This window comes from Trichosurus vulpecula, chromosome 3 (assembly GCF_011100635.1).
Source record: "Trichosurus vulpecula isolate mTriVul1 chromosome 3, mTriVul1.pri, whole genome shotgun sequence".
NCBI classification, from domain to species: Eukaryota; Metazoa; Chordata; class Mammalia; order Diprotodontia; family Phalangeridae; genus Trichosurus; species Trichosurus vulpecula.
The window spans coordinates 137,570,972-137,588,512 of record NC_050575.1 but is presented as its reverse complement, the minus strand read 5'-3'; the positions used below and the strand labels follow the sequence as shown (position 1 = coordinate 137,588,512).

Sequence of the window (17,541 nt, the reverse complement as noted above, 5' to 3'; positions counted from 1 at the left end):
AGGGATCTTAGTGTGTTAAAAAAAATACAGTTGCCTAAGGTCACACGAATGTTTTGAAAACCTTTAATCTGCCTCCCAACCAATATTGTTGCCATGGGATCTTACTTCTAGACTGTGAGATGATAGAATGAAAAGAAAACTTGAGTCCCAGCTCTGCCTCTTACTATGTGACCTTGGGCAAGTTACAGCCTTTTCACAGTTATTCCCTCGTCTGTTAAATGAAGATAATAATACTTCATACTACCTATCTCACAAGATTGTTGTGGGGAAAATGCTTTGTAAACCTTGGAGTGCTTTATAAATATGAGTTATAACATACTGAATAACTACTCAGGTGATTAGCTTATTAATTTTAACTTCAATGTAGCTAGTGTTTACTGAAATGTATAAGATCTGCTAGGCACTTGTTAGGGATGCAAAAATGAATAAGTTAGTCTTTTTACAGCTGGAATTCTCATAAGGGAAATCGATGAATGCAGATGATTTTTAATTCATAATTTAATTAATAATTTCATAGTAGAAAGAAGTTAAGGCATTTTATACTTAAGCATTACTTTTAACACGGACAGGTGAATATATGTCTAAACAATTTAATTTTAATGAATAGGCATTCAACACTTATTGATTAAAAATTAAATGTGGGCATAATTTCATGTAACATGTAAAAGTTCACAACATCAAATTAGATTACTATTTCAGAAAAAAATAAAATTACCAAAATATGTTTAGTGCATACCATTTACAAAGTTTGAGATATAGAGTAGTATAAATATAAGATGTAATACCTGCCCTCAAGGACCTTACCAAGTGGTTGGGGGGACAAAATGAAAATATTAAAAGATAATTAACAACCAAGGGAAAATACACTAGGTGCTGTCAAGTATTCAGAAAAAAGGAAGGCTTCATGGGAGGTAGAGCTAAGATAGCAGAGTGAAGGCAGAGGCACACCTGAATTCTCCCCAGTTCATCTCCAAACAACTTTAAAATAATTCCTCAAATCAAATTCTGGAGTGGCTGAACCAATAAAAGATTGGTGAAACAGTTTTGCAGCCCAGGACAACTTAGGAGCTTGGCGAGAAAGGTCTGTCTCAGTAGGGTGGTTGGACTTGGAGTCAAGCATGGACCGCATGCACTGGGGTACCAGCAGCAGACCTTAAAAGCAATTCAGCAGCAGCAGCAGCTTTGAGAGCTCTCAACCTACACCTAGTAAGGGGGTGGGACAGCTGGCCAGAAGGAGATTACAGGGGACCCTTTGAAGGCACTGAGTATGTGACTGTTGCATTGCCCATACACAGGTCTGGGTTGTAGTACCAGAGCTAAGAGGAATACTAGCTGACTAGTGCTGGTGGCAGCAGGAGCCTTGGTCAAAGTTCCAGGGCAGAGAAGAGTTCTTTTAGTCACTCACAGGCCAAGAGAGCAATGACCACATGCTCTCCTTAGATCACACAACTTTGGAAGAACCAAAAACCTATGTTCTTCCCCTCTTCCCCATAGCAATTGCAGAAAATAGCAGCAGAATAGGCCTGAAGCTTTGGAGAGTACCCCCACCCAGGAGCAGTGCCCAGCTTAAAGTTGTAAGTCAAGAAATCGGCTGGAAAAATGAGCAAACAGCAAAAAACTAACCTGACTATAGAAAGTTACTGTGGTCACAGGGAATATCAAGACACAAACCCAGAAGAAGACAGTGAAGTTACAACTGCCAAATGCTAAGCTTCAAAGAAAAATGTCAGTTAGTCAGAGGCCCAAAAATAATTCCTCAAATGGCTCAAAAAAAATTTGACAAATCAAGTAAGAGAGGTAGAGAAAAAATTGGAATAAGAAATGAAAGTGATACAAGAAAATCACGAAAAGAGAGTCAACAGCTTGGTAAAGGAGGTACAAAAAATACTGAAGAAAATAACACCTTAAAAAAACAAAATTGGCCTAATGGAAAAGGAGGTACAGAAGTTCACTGAAGATAATAATCCTCAAAAATTAGAATTGGGCAAGTGGAAGCTAATGACTCCATGAGACATCAAGAAACAATAAAGCAAAGTCAAAAGAATGAAAAAAAAAGAAGAAAATATGAAATATCCCATTGGAAAAATTAGATTGAGGATCTAATGTGAAATCTTACTTTAAAAAATACCTTGAAATTGGAATTATGAGAGAGAATTTGAGAATTATTGGACTACCTGAAAACCATGGTCAAAAAAGAGCCTAGATATTCATATTTCGAGAAATTGGCCTGATATACTAGAATCAGAGGGCAAAATAGAAATTGAAAGGATCCACCAATCCCATCCTGAAACAGATCGCAAAATGAAAACTCCCAGAAATATTGTAGCCAAATTCCAGAATTCCCAGGTCAAGGAGAAAATACTGAAAGCAGCCAGAAAGAAACAATTCAAATATCATGGAGCCATTGTCAGGATAATACAAGATTTAGCAGCTTCTACATTAAAGGATCAGAAGTCTTGGAGTATGATGTTTTGGAGGGCAAAGGAGCTAGGATTACAATCAAGAGTCATCTACCCAACAAAACCAAGTGTAATCCTTTGGGGGGAAAGGGATATTTAATGAAATAGAGAGCTTTTAAGCATTCCTAACCAGAACTGAATAAAAATTTGACTTTCAGATATAAGACTCAAGAGAAGATTTAAAAGGTAAACATGAAAGAGAAATCTTAAGGGAATCTATAAGGTTGAACTGTTTATATTCTTACATGGGAAGATGATACTTGTAACTCCTAATAACTTTATCATTATTAGGGCAGTTAGGAGTCTATAAATCTAACAATCTAAGTGAAATGGATGAATAATTATAAAAATATAAATTGCCCAGATTTAAAGAAGAGATAAGAGAATACTTAGTAATTGTACATGAGGAAAAGAAATGCACAAGCCATAAATGAGCTGCTTAAGAAAATGATCTCCAGGACCAGATGGATTCTGAAGTGAATTATGCCAGACTTTTTTTTAAGGAGGCAATTGGAGTAAGTGACTTGCTCAGGGTCACACAGCTAGTAAGTGTCTGAGGCTAGATTTGAACTCAGGTGCTTCTGACTCCAGGGCTGGCGCTTTGTCCACAGTGCTACCTATCTGCCCCTCAGACATTTAAAGAACCATCAATTCTAGTATTATATAACCTATTTGGGAAAGTAGGCAAAAAAGTCCTCCCAAAATACTTTTATGACAGAAGTATGGTGCTGATAGCTAAACCAGGAAAAGAAAAAAACTATAGACCAATTTCCTTAAAAAATATTAACTCAAAAAATTTTAGATAAAATGTTAGCAAGGATTACAGCAATGTATCACAAAGATCATACACTAATGACTAGGTGGGATTTATACCAGGAATGCAGAGCCAGTTCAACTTTAGGAAAATTATCGGCATAATTGACCATATCAGTAACAAAACCGACAAAAATCACAACTATATCAATAGTTGCAGAAAAGACATGACAAAATACAACATCCATTCCTATTAAAAACACTGGAAATCATAGGAATAAATGGAACTTTCCTTAAAATGGTAAGTAGTATCTATCTAAAACCATCAACAAGCATTACCTATAATGGGGGTAAACCAGAAGCCTTCCCAAAAGCTCAGGGGTGAAGCAAGGATGCTCATTTTTACCACTATAGAAATGCTAGCTATAGCAATTGGAGAAGAAAAAGAAATTAAAGGAATTAGAGTAGGCAACGAAGAAACAAAACTATCATTCTTTGCAGATGGTATGGCAGTAGACTTAGAGAATCCTAGAGAATCAACAAAAAAAAAAACTAGTTGAAATAATGAACAATTTAAACTGAGTTGTAGGTTATAAAATAAACCTACATAAATCATCAGCATTTCTATATATTACCAACAAAATCCAGCAGGAAGAAATAGAAAGAGAAACTGCATTTAAAACAAATGTAGACAATATAACATACTTGGGAGTCTACTTGCAAAGGCAAGTCCAGGAACTGTATCTGCACAATTACAAAGCACTTCACACAAACAAAGATCTAAACTTTTGGAGACATAAATGCTCATGGGTAGACTGAGCCAATATAATGAAAATGATAATTCTACCTAAATTAATTATTCAGTGTTGTACCAATCAAACTACCAAAAAAATTTCATAAAGCTAGAAAAAAAATAGTAACAAAATTAATCTGGAAGAATAAAAGGTCAAGAATAACAAAGGAAATCAATTTTTAAAATGTGAATGAAGATTGCCTAGTAGTATCAGATCTCAAACTGTGTTATGATCTCAAACTGTATTACAAAGCAATAATCAAAATTATCTGGTACAGGCTAAGAAATAGAATGGTAGATAATTGGAATAGAATAGGTACACCAATAATAGTAGTAAGTGACCATAGTAATCTAGTATTTGACAAACCCGGAGATCTAAACTTTTGGAACAAGAACTCACTACTTGACAACAGTTGCTAGGAAAACTGGAGAGCACTTGGGCAGAAACAAGGTATAGATCAATGTCTTACCATATGCCAAGATAAGGTCAAAATGGGTACATGATTTAGACATAAAGGATGATACCATAAGCATATTAGGGGACCATGGAATATCTTACTTGTCAGATCACTGAACAAGGGAAGAATTTTGACTAAACAATGAATAGAGAGCATTACAGGAAGTAAAGTGGATAATTTTGATTATATTAAAATAAAAAGGTTTTGCACAAGCAAATTCAATGCAGCCAAGATTAAAAGGAAAGCAGAAAATTTACAAAAAAATTTCTCTGATAAAAACCTCATTTCTCAAATATATGAAGAACAGAGTCAAATCTATAAGAATATGAATCATTCCCCAATTGACAAATGGTCAAAGGATATGAGTAGGCATTTTTCAAAAGAAGAAATCAAAGCTATCTATAGTCATATGAAAAAAATGCTATAGATCACTACTGATTAGAGAAATGCAAATTAAAACAATTCTGAGGCCCCACCTCACACCTATGGGATTGGCTGATATGACAGAAAAGGGAAATGACAAATATTGGAGGGGATATGGTAAAATTGGGATACTAATGCGATACCGGTAAAGTTGTAAACTGATTCAACCATTCTGGAGAGCAATTTAGAAATATACTAAAGGTCTATAAATGTATATGTACCCTTTGACCCAGCAATACCAATACTAAGTCTGTATCCCAAAGAGATCAAATGAAAAGGACCAATGTGTCCAAAAATATTTTTAGGGTCTTTTTACTGGTGGCAAAGAATTGGAAATTGAGAGGATATCCATCAGATGGAGAATGGCTGAACTGGTTGTGCTAGATGATTGTGATGGAATCCTATTGTGCTATAAAAAATGATGATCAGGGAGGTTTCAGAAAAATCTGTAAAGACTTGTATGGACTGATGCAAAGTGAAGTGAGCAGAAGTAGAAAAACATTCTATACCATAACAGCAGTATTGTATGATGATCATTTGTGAATGACTTTAACTAGTCTCAGCAATATAATGATCCTAGACAATTTTGAAGGACTTATGATGAAAAATGCTGTCCACCTTCAAAGAAAGAACTGATGGAGTCAATGCAGATAGAAGCATACTTTTTTTACTTTATTTTTCTTGTGTTTTTGGTCTGTGTTTACAACATAGCTAATATGAAATGTTTTGCATGACTACACACATATAGTCTGTATCTAACTGCTTACTGTCTCGAGGAGAAAGGGGGTATGGAGGAAAGAACAGAATTTGGCACTCCAAATTTTTAAAAAATGCATATTACACATTATTTTTACATGTAATTGGGAACATATATATATATATATACACACATATAAAAAGGAAGGTTTCACAATAATGATGGGACTTGAGCTAGCTTCTGAAAGATGGGTCTGGGTTTAATAGGTTATAATGTTTTCCCATCTTTTCAATTAAAAACAAGACTTTTATTTGTATATACTCAGCATGGTTTTTCCCATGCCTTCGTATATCAGATTATTATATTTAAAAATCACAGTACTAAACTGGTCTATATTCTATAAACATTTTATTTATATATTATGCTTATAAATATTAAAATTACATATCATGTAGCTTTCTTTAATTTGATTAACAACTGTAACCCAGATTATCTCTAGAAAGCAAGTTACTTGATTGCTGTTTAGTTATGTGTGACCAAATTCTTTGCTGGCTTCTCCATGCATTTTTGTTAGAAGTGCCACTTTTGAGCCTACCTCTAATTATATTTTTGTGAACGGTGCATTGTATGTTTGTATATTTTTTGAAGATTCTCTATTAAGGAACAGGAAAATGGACACTAGAAAAAACATCAGAGTCAATGATTTTTCCAACTGCCTGTCACAATACTGTATCTGTCAGATAAATTGTCAAGGCACAATAACTATTTGGCTTATCTTAGGAATGTATGAATGTTGTCTTGACAACCTGGGAGCCTATTATAAAAGCCACTTTCAGGCAGGCATGGCATACATGTGATGAAAAAGGAAGTAGGGAGAGAAGGGGGAGGAACAGAATGGGCCGGATTGCTGTTAGAGAGAGAGGCAAGATAAGTTTTACCCTGGAGACATTTAAGTTTTCTATAGAAGAATGGCCATCACCATGTCACTGAAATAAAAACATAAAACATTTGTAAAGATAAAATTGTGACTTTGTTATATTTTCCTCTGAGATTTTCTCATTAAAGCCTTCTAATTCCCACTGAGAATACCTGAATATTTTCTGAATGATTACTTAAGGTTATGCCTGAGGCATTAATTAGTGCAAGAACAGGTATAGATAGAAGTAGTGGTGGGGAGGTTACAGTTAGTCATTTCTGTCACAGCCATCAATGAACTTTTGACTGCTTTCAGGGTGGCAGATAATACATAAAGATGAGTCCCCTGCTCTCTAATCAGGTCAATGTTTGAAAAATATTCTTAGTTATTTGTATAGAATAAAGAACCCCAAATTCAAAGCCCACTATGATAATAAAAAGTGGTGCTGTGAATGTTTTACTTTTTCCTAAACTTTTTGTCCAAAACAAACTATCCTGTGCCTATAAAACCTAAAAACCCAAGTTTTCTGACCACCACACCTGAAAAAGTAAGATTACTTATACAGACAGTGCTTAAATTCAAGTGTTTTAAGCAGGCTGAATAATGCCCAATCTCGATATGATTAGTTTACAACAAACATCAAGAACATTTGTGTCAATTGGCTTGTGTGCTGTGCTGTCTCCAGCTCCCAGTTTGTCTGAGTCTATAACTCCTACTCTCAGTTCCTCAGATTGTTGTCTCCAAAAAAAGTGGGAAGCAGAGTTGAACCATGTGAAACAAGGAGAAAGGGGAAGAGGAAGGGAAAATGTGTTGCCATGGTACTGAGAGATTGACCTCTCTCATTATAAAGTAATGAAACTGATTTTCTCATGTGACTGATAGACTGTCTCTAAAAGCATTTTTGAAAAATAAGTTTCCAAAAACAACTTAGACAAAAGCAACATCGCTTGAATAATCTTCCAAGGGTCTACTTTGGCAGACAACGCTCATTTGTATTAATAAAGACTGGTATGAATTTTTTTTAAAAAAATCCTAGATTCATAGTTAAAAGTAATATTCAGTCCTTTGCAGTCCTTAAAAAGAAAAGGCAGTACTCTGTTGGGAATGTGCACAATCCATTATTATAAAGACAAATTGCATTCCCCTCAGATGGATTCAAGATAAAATTCAATGCTATATACTTTTTAGTACTATTGCAAACCTCATTTAAAAATTTCTTAGGTAGGCATGTTTCCATTCTGGTGAAATGCAGATGAATGTGGTCTTTTAGATGAAGTCAGTACATAGCCCACAGTAGATGGAACTTAAGCATCTAGCTGCTTTAAATGATATGAAGTCTCTTGGCCCAGGTGAAGCGAAAGAAATGGAAATGTTTGTCTTGGAAAAGGGAAGACTTAGGGAGGACATACCTTCATATATCTGAAGAGCAGTCACGAGGAAGAGATATTAGGTTTGTAATTCCAGAGGGCAGAATAAGAACTAATTAGGTAGAAGTTACATGAAAGCAGATTTCAGGTTTAATGTAAGGAAGAAATTCCAATCAAATATAACTATACAAAAATGGAATGGTTTGTTTTATGAGCTAGTGAATTCCTCATTACCAAGTCTTTAAACAGAGAAAGACTTAATTGACCAAGAATGTTATGCTGGGGATTTTTGATTCAAATAAAGCATTGGGATAGATGATTATTTTTAACCCTTGAGCTTCTGTAATAGGTTGTTTAAAAAATTAAGTGCTTATCTTTTATTTAAACTATTTCTAAATGCCTTCTACATGATTTCATAATCCCTTTGTTTGGTGAGGTCTTAATAGAATATGTTTAACTAGCTGATCATTACCTTTTTTGACTTGGCAGGTTACATGGCTATATGTTATACAGGTGACAAGTTTACTCCTGGTCTGTGTCCTTCAGTTCTTTAATTCCATGATCCTTGGATCTTTGCTTATAAGTTTTAATCTATCGGTGTTAGTGGCAAGAAAATTTCAGGTATGCATCTTTTTTGCTTTTATTGTAAATACATCTTCTGAATGAATAAAAAATTCCATTTATTAAGTGTTTCCTATGTACAAAACATTGTACCAAGTGCTTGGAATATAAATAGCAAAGTAAGGCCCTGCTCTCAGGGAGCTCTCATTTTTTTTATTTTGTTTTTTGGAGGGGGGAAGGCAGGGTAATTGGGTCAAGTGACTTACCCAAGGTCACACAGCTAGTAAGCGTGTCAAGTGTCTGAGGCCAGATTTGAACTCAAGTCTTTTTGACTCCAGGGCCAGTGCTCTACTCACTTCACTACCTAGCTGCCTCAGGAGCTCTCATTCTAATGGGGAATGTAACACTTAGGGAAAGTTTCACCTGCAAGTCAGATGGACAGGTACACAGTGGCTAAGCAGATGCTAATCTTTTTTAATGTAACTTCCATTGATAAAATCATATATTGATTTTCTGTTTCTGATGTTGCCAAGGATCTTCCTCTGGGACATAGCCCTTAATCATAGGTGTCCCACAGGGCTCAGTCCTGGGCATTCTTCTCCTCCTTCATTCTTCTTCTTCCTCTGTATAGGTGATTTCATCAGCTCCTGTGAATTCAATTATCCTTATGCTGCTCATTCTCAGCTATCTAATCCTAACCCCTTGTGACCTCCAGTCTTGCTTCTCCAACCACCTGTTGAATATTTTAAACTGTCCTATAGGCATCTTAGTATGTTAAAAACTGAACTCCACTCTTTCCCCATTCCTCCTTTCCAAACTTAATACTCCTAGTCACTCAGGCTCATAACCTAGGTGTCATCTTCGACTCCTCACTTTCTCTCACTTCCCATATCTAATCATTTGTCAGGTCATGCCAATTTTACCTTCCTGACATTTGTTGCATGCTTCCCCTTCTCCCCTGTGGCACTGCCCAAACTCTGGTCCCTGTCACCTCAAATCTGGACAATTATAATAACCTGGTGGTGAGTCTGCCTGCCTCAAGTCTCTCCCCATTCCCATCCATGCTCCACTTGGCTGCCAAATCCTAGGGGGTAAAGAAGCTTTTCCTCAACAAAGTGGGATTTTAGCTGAGACTTGAAGGAAACCAGGCAAGTCAGGAGGCAGAGAGTTCCACACATGGGGGGAAAGCCAGAGAAAATGCCTCAAGTGGGGACAGATGGAGGGAGGGTCTAGCTCAAGGGAAAGTAAGAAGGTCAATGTTGCTGGATCACAAAGTATGTGGGAGAATGTAAGGAGTGAGAAGACTGGACATGTAGGAAGGGGCTAGGTTATGGAGAAGATTTTATATGTGATTCTAGAGGCTATAGGGAACCACTGGAGTTGATGGGAATAACATGGTCAAATATGCACTTTAGGAAGATCGATTTGGCAGCCAAGTGCCAAAATGTGTGACTAATTGACTGGTAAGGGAGGTGGGTCCCTTCTCTACAATGATTTCCCCCTCAGTGATGGCTTAAAGGGATCGGTAGGAAAAAGGTCACATGGCTTAGGGGGCCTGTTGTTCCCTGGTTTTTGTGTTTAGGGTCCTGGGCTCTCTCCAGGATCTAAGGGGAGATGGTGGTCAAGATGGTGATGGGTGGAGGTATTCCGACTTCCCTGGCACTTGCTGCTTCCTGTCTTTCTCCCTCGGGTGCAAATAACTACATACGCAAAAACTTTTTTTACACAAATTTATCATTTTGTCCTACATCATTTTTTGCACAGAATATGGGAGAAATGTTTATGATTTAATTCCCATTACAAATTAAAAACTATTGTTTGCATTTCTTTGAAGTAAGCTCTTCAGACATTGGTTTCAAGAGATTTCTTTCTGTTCTCTCTCCTCCACCAATGACTTAGCCTCTTAACTTCAGTCTTAGAGTAGGGTCAACACCACATTTTCTTTAAAGAAGTCCTAGAGTTGTCTCATTGAAACTTAATTTCATTGAACATAGTTAAAAAGAACTGATTTCAAGGTGAGAAAAAAACTTTAAAAATATTTCCATTAAAAAAATTTTCCAGTAGTCTTCACAATATGAATAGATCATTGATCGACTTTTAGAGCGACTCTATTCCTTTATGAAAAGTAGGAATTTAGAATTTTTTTGGAATTGTGAAACTTTGTCATTTAATTTGATAATACTTACCTTTCTCCATTCCTCTGCCTCCAGAATGGAACTGTAATTTTTGTTTTACATATTTATTTTTTAGTTATTTCAAATCAATTTGGGTGGTTGGAGATTTTTTTTAAAAAAGAATTTCACACTCCTCTCAAGATGAGCAAATAATCCTTTTGTCTCAAAAATTAAGAATAGGAATCATTGACTAACACCTTATGTTCTTAAGTTTTGACTTAATTGGGTAGATCCTTGTTTTTCTGTATGTCTTTTGCCTTTGCTACATACTACCTAAATAAAGATTCATTTTCTTTTTTTGGAAGGAAAAAAAATCTTCTTTTTTTAAATCATCCTTTCTGGATTATAGCACCTAGTATTGATAAAATATTCAGATTCTAAGAAAATGACCCTATGTTACTCTGGCTAATTATTAAATAACAGTAGTAATCAGTTTTAATCATATTTGATATTCCTTAAAATTTATCAGTTGTGACATGTATGATAATGTATAGTGTTGATCACTTTGTAAGCTTATTCAAGGATACAAAAGCAGCTCTTTTTAGTACCAAAGGGCATGATTTCCACAGCTTGTTATAGGTAGATTTTATACTCTTGTTATGGTAATTGGCCAGTGCTGTTGCAAATGAAAAGCTTAGAGGAAAGGTGTAAAAATGAGGCATTTTCTAAGTAAACCTTTAAAGACACTCTAATAGCATAACTTGATTGAGATAATTTTTTGGCTCATATTTTACCCATGCATCAAATAATCCAGTCCATTAAACACCAGTGACATGACAGGTACCATGCTAAACGCTGGGGATACAATAAATAGAAAAAAGGACAATCACTGCCTTCAAAGAGCTTACAGTCTAAAGGGGAGATGACACATGAAATGAGGCAGGAAGACAGGGAGGAGGGGGGTGGGGAATAGAGAAGGGATATCGGGGACAGCTGGCATGGGGGCGTTTTGTTCTAAGAAGCTGAAAACAGGCAGGGCAGCAGATGGCAAAAGTGGAGTGATTTGAGAGTCCCACTTTTGCCCTCTATAAAGGAAGCCTCTGAGAGGAGTTTGGTACCTCCTCCTCTAATCAGAGGGGAGAGGAGGCTGAGGGAGCTTGAGTGAACCCACGAACAAATCTTTCTGGAAGATGAAGTAATATTATCTTATGTATCTATAAAATAATTAAAGTTCAATCCTTTTAATTTCTAGAAAAATCTGAAAACTGGAAGCTTCCTTAATAGGCTCTGGAAACTTTTGTTCCACTTAACCCTGGTGCTATGTTTGACCATTTTTCTCAATAGTTTTATTAAGGTAAGCTGGTACAATCACTTTTACTTTCACAAGCACTTGAAGAAAGATTCTTTTAAAAACACCTCAAAGTGATATAAAGTGATTTGTTAAATGAGATTCGTGTTAGATGTTGTTGGTGTACTTTAAACCTATAATGTTATGTCTAGAATTCCCAAAGTGACAGATTGTTTTCCTAAAGTTAATCACTAGCTTTTATCCTGCTGTATTTGATTCTCTTTCTTTGATCTCACATTGTCAACTTCTGAGTGATTGGGATTTCAAGGCACAGGTTGAAGACTCCCAACAAGTAGTTAAGTACAATAAAATTTAAAACTCTGGTTTGTACAAGTCTTTTTCCTACAAAGACAGAGTCCCCTGTCTTTCAACTGAGTTGTTCCCAATTCAAGGTAGTTTGTTCATGCTATTCTGTAATGATGTATAAATGCTCAACTCCTTAGATGGCATGGCTTGAATTATCTTTGCTTGTATGCCTTTACAGTTATAGCTACAAACAGGTGAGTCCTAGGCCATGAATTGTGTGATATTGATAGTACTTACTGAAAGATTTTAATTTCAGATCACATTATTGGCTTTTGGACATTCTTATGTGTAAGAACTCATCAGTATTCAGATGGCTGTCTTCAACGAAGCATAAAGCCTCAGCTTATTTTTGAATTCTAACTAATATGTTAAGAACATTTATAATTCATGCTTCCTGTGGGTAAATATCAAGAAATTATGACCAAAGCACTAATAGCAAATTTTGTTTTTTTCCAATAGCAATTTCTTAATCTAAAGTCAGATGAACACATATTTAAATTTCTGAAGGCAAAATTTGGGTTTGGAGCAACAAGGTAGGATTAAAATTATATTCCCTTTTAAAAAATTAAATTAAGTCATTAAAGATAAAAATTAGGTCAAAATAAATGCCTGCTGTTATTGGATGCTACCTCATGACTTGAAGAAACTTATGTTAAAATTATTTATATTGCATTGAATTTAACAGTCTCCTTTCCATTTGTTCTTTAGGGATTTTGATGCAAATCTGTACCTATGCGAAGAAGCTTTTGGTCTCCTACCCTTTAATACACTTGAAAGACTGTCACATACATTACTCTTTTATGTGTACATGTTTGTTCTTTCCATTATGGTGATAGTGGCTGTTGTTGTTGCTCTTCGGAACCTCAGGTACTATCTGGTTTAGAAATATCGCATTTTCTTCTTATAATATCTTTGCGTCTTTGTTTATTTTTGAGACTTAGCTGACAGGAAAAAAAATCAAATATAGAATATATATGTGAACTTAGTATTTAGCTCCTGGCAGGGGAAAATCATCTTTCTTAGCTATAAAGTAATGTTGATTTGGGGATTTCTTATTTTGTGAGTTATCAGTGTCCATTGCCTTTCTGCCTTCTCCTTAAAGTCAACTGCAAGTTATCCATAGGAAATAAGTAATTGGTTGTCATTCATTTTTTTTTCCAGTGCCTTATTTTAGGACTCTTGAACCTGAAAAAGACACCTATTTTTAATATCTAGGAAGAGATTAAGTAGTTATTGCCAGACTTTTCTTAGAATGTTCACCAAGCTATCAAAAGGAAAAAGTAGAGTTCTGTTTTTTGACATAATACCTGGACCTCTTCTTTGCCCTTAGCTGTAATTGTTCTGTTTCTTCCCTTTTAGATTTCAAGCTTCATTGATAGCAAGATCTATCTTGAATTTATTTTTGTATCCTCAGTACCTAGCATAATTTCTGGTACTTACCAAGTACTTAATAAGTACTTATCGATTGGAATAGGATGGAATGGACTGTTTAATAAAATTTGTTTTGTTTTTATAGTCCATCATGAGATGAAAGAGAATTAATTGTTAGCAAACAAAACTATTGTAGTTGGTGAAAACATAATTATGTTCCAAAGGAAATGCCTTTTTATATATAGTTACTGTGTCAATTAAGTACGAGTGAACTGTGATTCATAGTCACCAGAGTGCTGTGTTGAGTAAAGGGTATTAAAATAATCAGAGACTAGTTGTTTTATAGTAGCAGTTTATGATTATTAAGAATGAAATAAGATTGAATTGATAAAGTATTTCTCTAACCATAAACAATTTTAGTATCTCTCAGTAGTGTTCTTTTTTGTACTTAATTCAAGGTTTGACTTAGCTTATTCTTGATTTGTGCTTTGTGGTTCAGTATTGTTTGGTATACCTTAGACACTACCAAAATGCTGATTGCTGCTTAATTGAATTCAGAAATTCAGCAAACGTTTACTAAGCTTCTACTATATGCAAGGCACTGAGAATATGAAGAAAAGATCATCACAATCCCTGCTCTCAAGGAGCTTACTCTCTATGGGAATACAACTTATATATGTAAATATAGGTTAGTTCGATAAATGAGAAAACACTAATAACTAGGAATGTAAAGAAAAAATTACAGTAGGTGGTCATGGCACCTGAGCTTGAAGGAAGTTAAGAATTCAGAGGGGTGGAAGTGAGAAAGGAAGCCAAGCACTGATACCAGAAATGCTGAATTTGGGAAACTATGTGCGCATCAGACACTTTAGTCAGAATAGAGTATATGAAAGGGAGAAGTAGGCTGGAAGGATAGGTTGGAGACATGGCATAGAGGGCCTTTAAATACCAGGCTGAAAAATTGGCATTTTTTTCTACCTACTTAACATAGAGAGCAGGCTCAGAGTTATTAAAGTACCAATCATGCCATATAGACTATGGGATTCCTTCCAGTTTGGAAACTGATTAACTGGGTGAGCATTAATGTCATTTTAAAACATCTCTGTCTACCAGCTAGGAACTTTGTCAAATGAAAAGTGCTGTGTTAGTCTGAAATTTTTTTTAAAGTTACAAGAGTCTAATATGTGTTAAGTTATTTTAAAGTACTTCTAGCCAAGAGTTCAAAAATTTTATCATTAACTTTTGGTGCTTTTTTTAACCTATAAATTTTACTTTGTCACATTTACAAAGTATTTGTAGTCCCAGAGACAACTGGAAAGTACATCATACTTGGTTCTTTTTTAAAAGTTTTTATTTATAGTTTCTGCTTTTTACATCACCATAGTTATCCTGAGTATTCCTCCTCCCTCCCTTCCTCCCAGAGAACCAGAAAGTTAGCATGACTGATATATACATTGAAAAAGTCTGAAAACATGTGCAGTAGCACCTGTGGGCCTCCCATGTCCATGAAGGGATAGGTTGGGGGTGTCTTCTCATGTCTCTTTATTCCAGTCCTGCTTGATCTTTATAATTTTGTTACGTTTACTTTTGATTTTTTGGTGTGTAGTTATTCTTTCCATTTACATCATTGTAGACAGTGTGTGTATATTGCTTTCTTGGCTGTGCTTGCTTCACTCTGCATCAGTTCACACAGCCTCTCCATGCTTCTCTGTATTCATCACACATGTCATTTATTATATCACCATCTTCTTCCATAACATTCATGTACCACAATTTTTTAGCCATTCCTCAATCATGCATTATTCTTATGGAACTATAAAAACTATCATCTGAAGACTTGTAGTAGAGTATGTGAAGACATAAAGGAGTAGGATTATAGGATTGTAGTTAGATTCCGGGCTGGAAGGGACCTGAGAGAACATCTGATTCAACCCCCTCATTTTGCAGATGAGGAAACAGAGGTTAAGTGACTTGCCAAGAGAGCCTTGGATTTGAACCCAACTCCTTACTCTCAAGCCATGGTTCTTCCCACTGTGCCAGTGCTACTTTAAAGAAAAAAGAAAGGCAATACTTTCTGCCTGTCAGAAATAATCTTGTATCAACTTTGAAGTCAAAGTTTTATTTCCAGTATTTCAAGGAAAAGAAAATCACTTTAGAATGTTGAAAACTACTTTGAAAGATATTTTTAATTATCTTGCTAGAAAGAGCTGAAAAAGTTTATAGGAAAAATATCATTTTAATGTCTGTATTGGCATAATAATTAGCTCTATGGAGATGATATATTCGCAAAAATCTTGTACTACATTAGAAAAACGAGTCTTAAAGGTATACCCATTTTCATTTTAAAGTAACGTCTTATATTGTAATTTTTAAAAAATCTTCCTCCCTCGCTGTTATTCTATTTATTCCTTCAAGAACATAAATTGCTCTCCAAATTTAAAAATGTTGCTTTTTTTAAGTGAAAATTCCCAAAACATTTTACATGATCTCTGATTATTTTTAAAAGCACTTTTACTTTTGCTCTTAGAATTACTTAGAGGTTCTTCACATTTGCAAAATATGTTATATACATTTTAAAATTAAATCTAAAATGGAAATCACATGTGTATTTGCCACTATACTGGCTGTTAATATTTTTATAGTGTAAGTAGCCTTTTATAAATTAAACAGAAACTCTTAAGTTTATTAGTCCTGTCTGGTGAATTTGGGTCCAGGGAATTTAATACATTTCTAAATATATATGGATACTAGTCTTAGAAAAATATGTTGCTAAATCAAAATCAGTTCTCTAGTTCTGATTGTGTCCGTATGTGTTATTTTATTCAGTGATTCTGCTAATGTGCAGTCCATGCATAACAAGGGAAAATGCATAATTTTGCTGAAGCCTGGAACAGCCTACAACTTGATGCACTCTATTTTGTTTGGATGTTTGGCCTTTAGTACCATGAGGTATTTGTGTGCCTTTATTTTTTTCCACATTTCCACCTTTCAGTGTAATTTTAGCTACATATTTAGAAACTGATCCTCACCCTGTTAATAACAATACTCATGATTTTCTCCACTGATTTTTCCCTCTCCTTGTGGAGGATGTAGATAGCTCTATGACAGATTTGTCTTGAAAGGAAGCACTCATTCATGACTTTTATAGTAATTCACAAAGCTTATGCCAGTAAAGCATCCTCATTGTTTCTACAGTTTACCTTTTGATGATTATTTAAGAGTGTAAGAAAGCTGTTAGGTTCATATTTTATAAAAGTACCTAATTTTCAGAAATTACTTAAATTCAGTTAGTACCTGATAAAGTACATGTATTTCTAACCTTACAGAATGAAGTATCTTTGGACATCACATATGTGTGTGTTTGCATCATTTGGCTTATGCAGCAGTGACATATGGGAGTTACTTTTAAGATTAGTTCATCTCTACACACCAAAGAGGGTCAGTGTTATGCTTTCATTTCATTGTTACATATTTTACTTATTTCCTTTATACCATATTTTAAAAAATCACTTTTTTCAAAGGCTATCAAATATCAAGTTATTTAAATTAGAAAATTAAAAAGCAGGCCATTTAGAATTTTGTAATAAGGAAAACTTTTAATAAAGGTTTGGGTGGGTATAGGTCTACAAATAGAGCTTTGATTTGTTCTTCCTTATAAGTTCACTAGGTGGCAATATGATAGAAGCTACAAAGTACCTTGACTAACACTTTGGATTGGACCCACAGATGTCATTAGTTCTCTTGATTGTCAATAATGGATTGTGTTAAGTTGTTTTTCCATTTTATGGAAGATAAATGCTTGCAAGTTAGCAGCTGAAAGAAAAAGTGCTAAAAGTGCTTGTAAACTAATTAATGCTTTTTTCACGTAGATGAAAATTATGAGATACTCAGTACCATTATTAATACTCATCTATCTTTGCTATAAGGTAAGTCTAGTTTTCTTTTTTTTGCTGACATTAGCCCATTTAGCTATAG

At 35.0% G+C, this 17,541-nt stretch overlaps 1 protein-coding gene across 2 annotated transcripts in view; it reads left to right on the top strand.

The window, feature by feature from the left end:
* Positions 1-17,541, top strand: part of DPY19L3 (dpy-19 like C-mannosyltransferase 3) — a 97,292-nt gene that overhangs the window by 46,812 nt on the left and 32,939 nt on the right. For both annotated transcript variants that reach the window (XM_036750289.1, XM_036750290.1), the window contains exons 9-15: positions 8,356-8,487; positions 11,794-11,895; positions 12,655-12,728; positions 12,904-13,062; positions 16,393-16,515; positions 16,893-17,004; positions 17,436-17,492. In XM_036750289.1, coding sequence (XP_036606184.1) covers positions 8,356-8,487; positions 11,794-11,895; positions 12,655-12,728; positions 12,904-13,062; positions 16,393-16,515; positions 16,893-17,004; positions 17,436-17,492 — 759 coding nt within the window. The remainder of the gene's footprint in view (positions 1-8,355; positions 8,488-11,793; positions 11,896-12,654; positions 12,729-12,903; positions 13,063-16,392; positions 16,516-16,892; positions 17,005-17,435; positions 17,493-17,541) is intronic.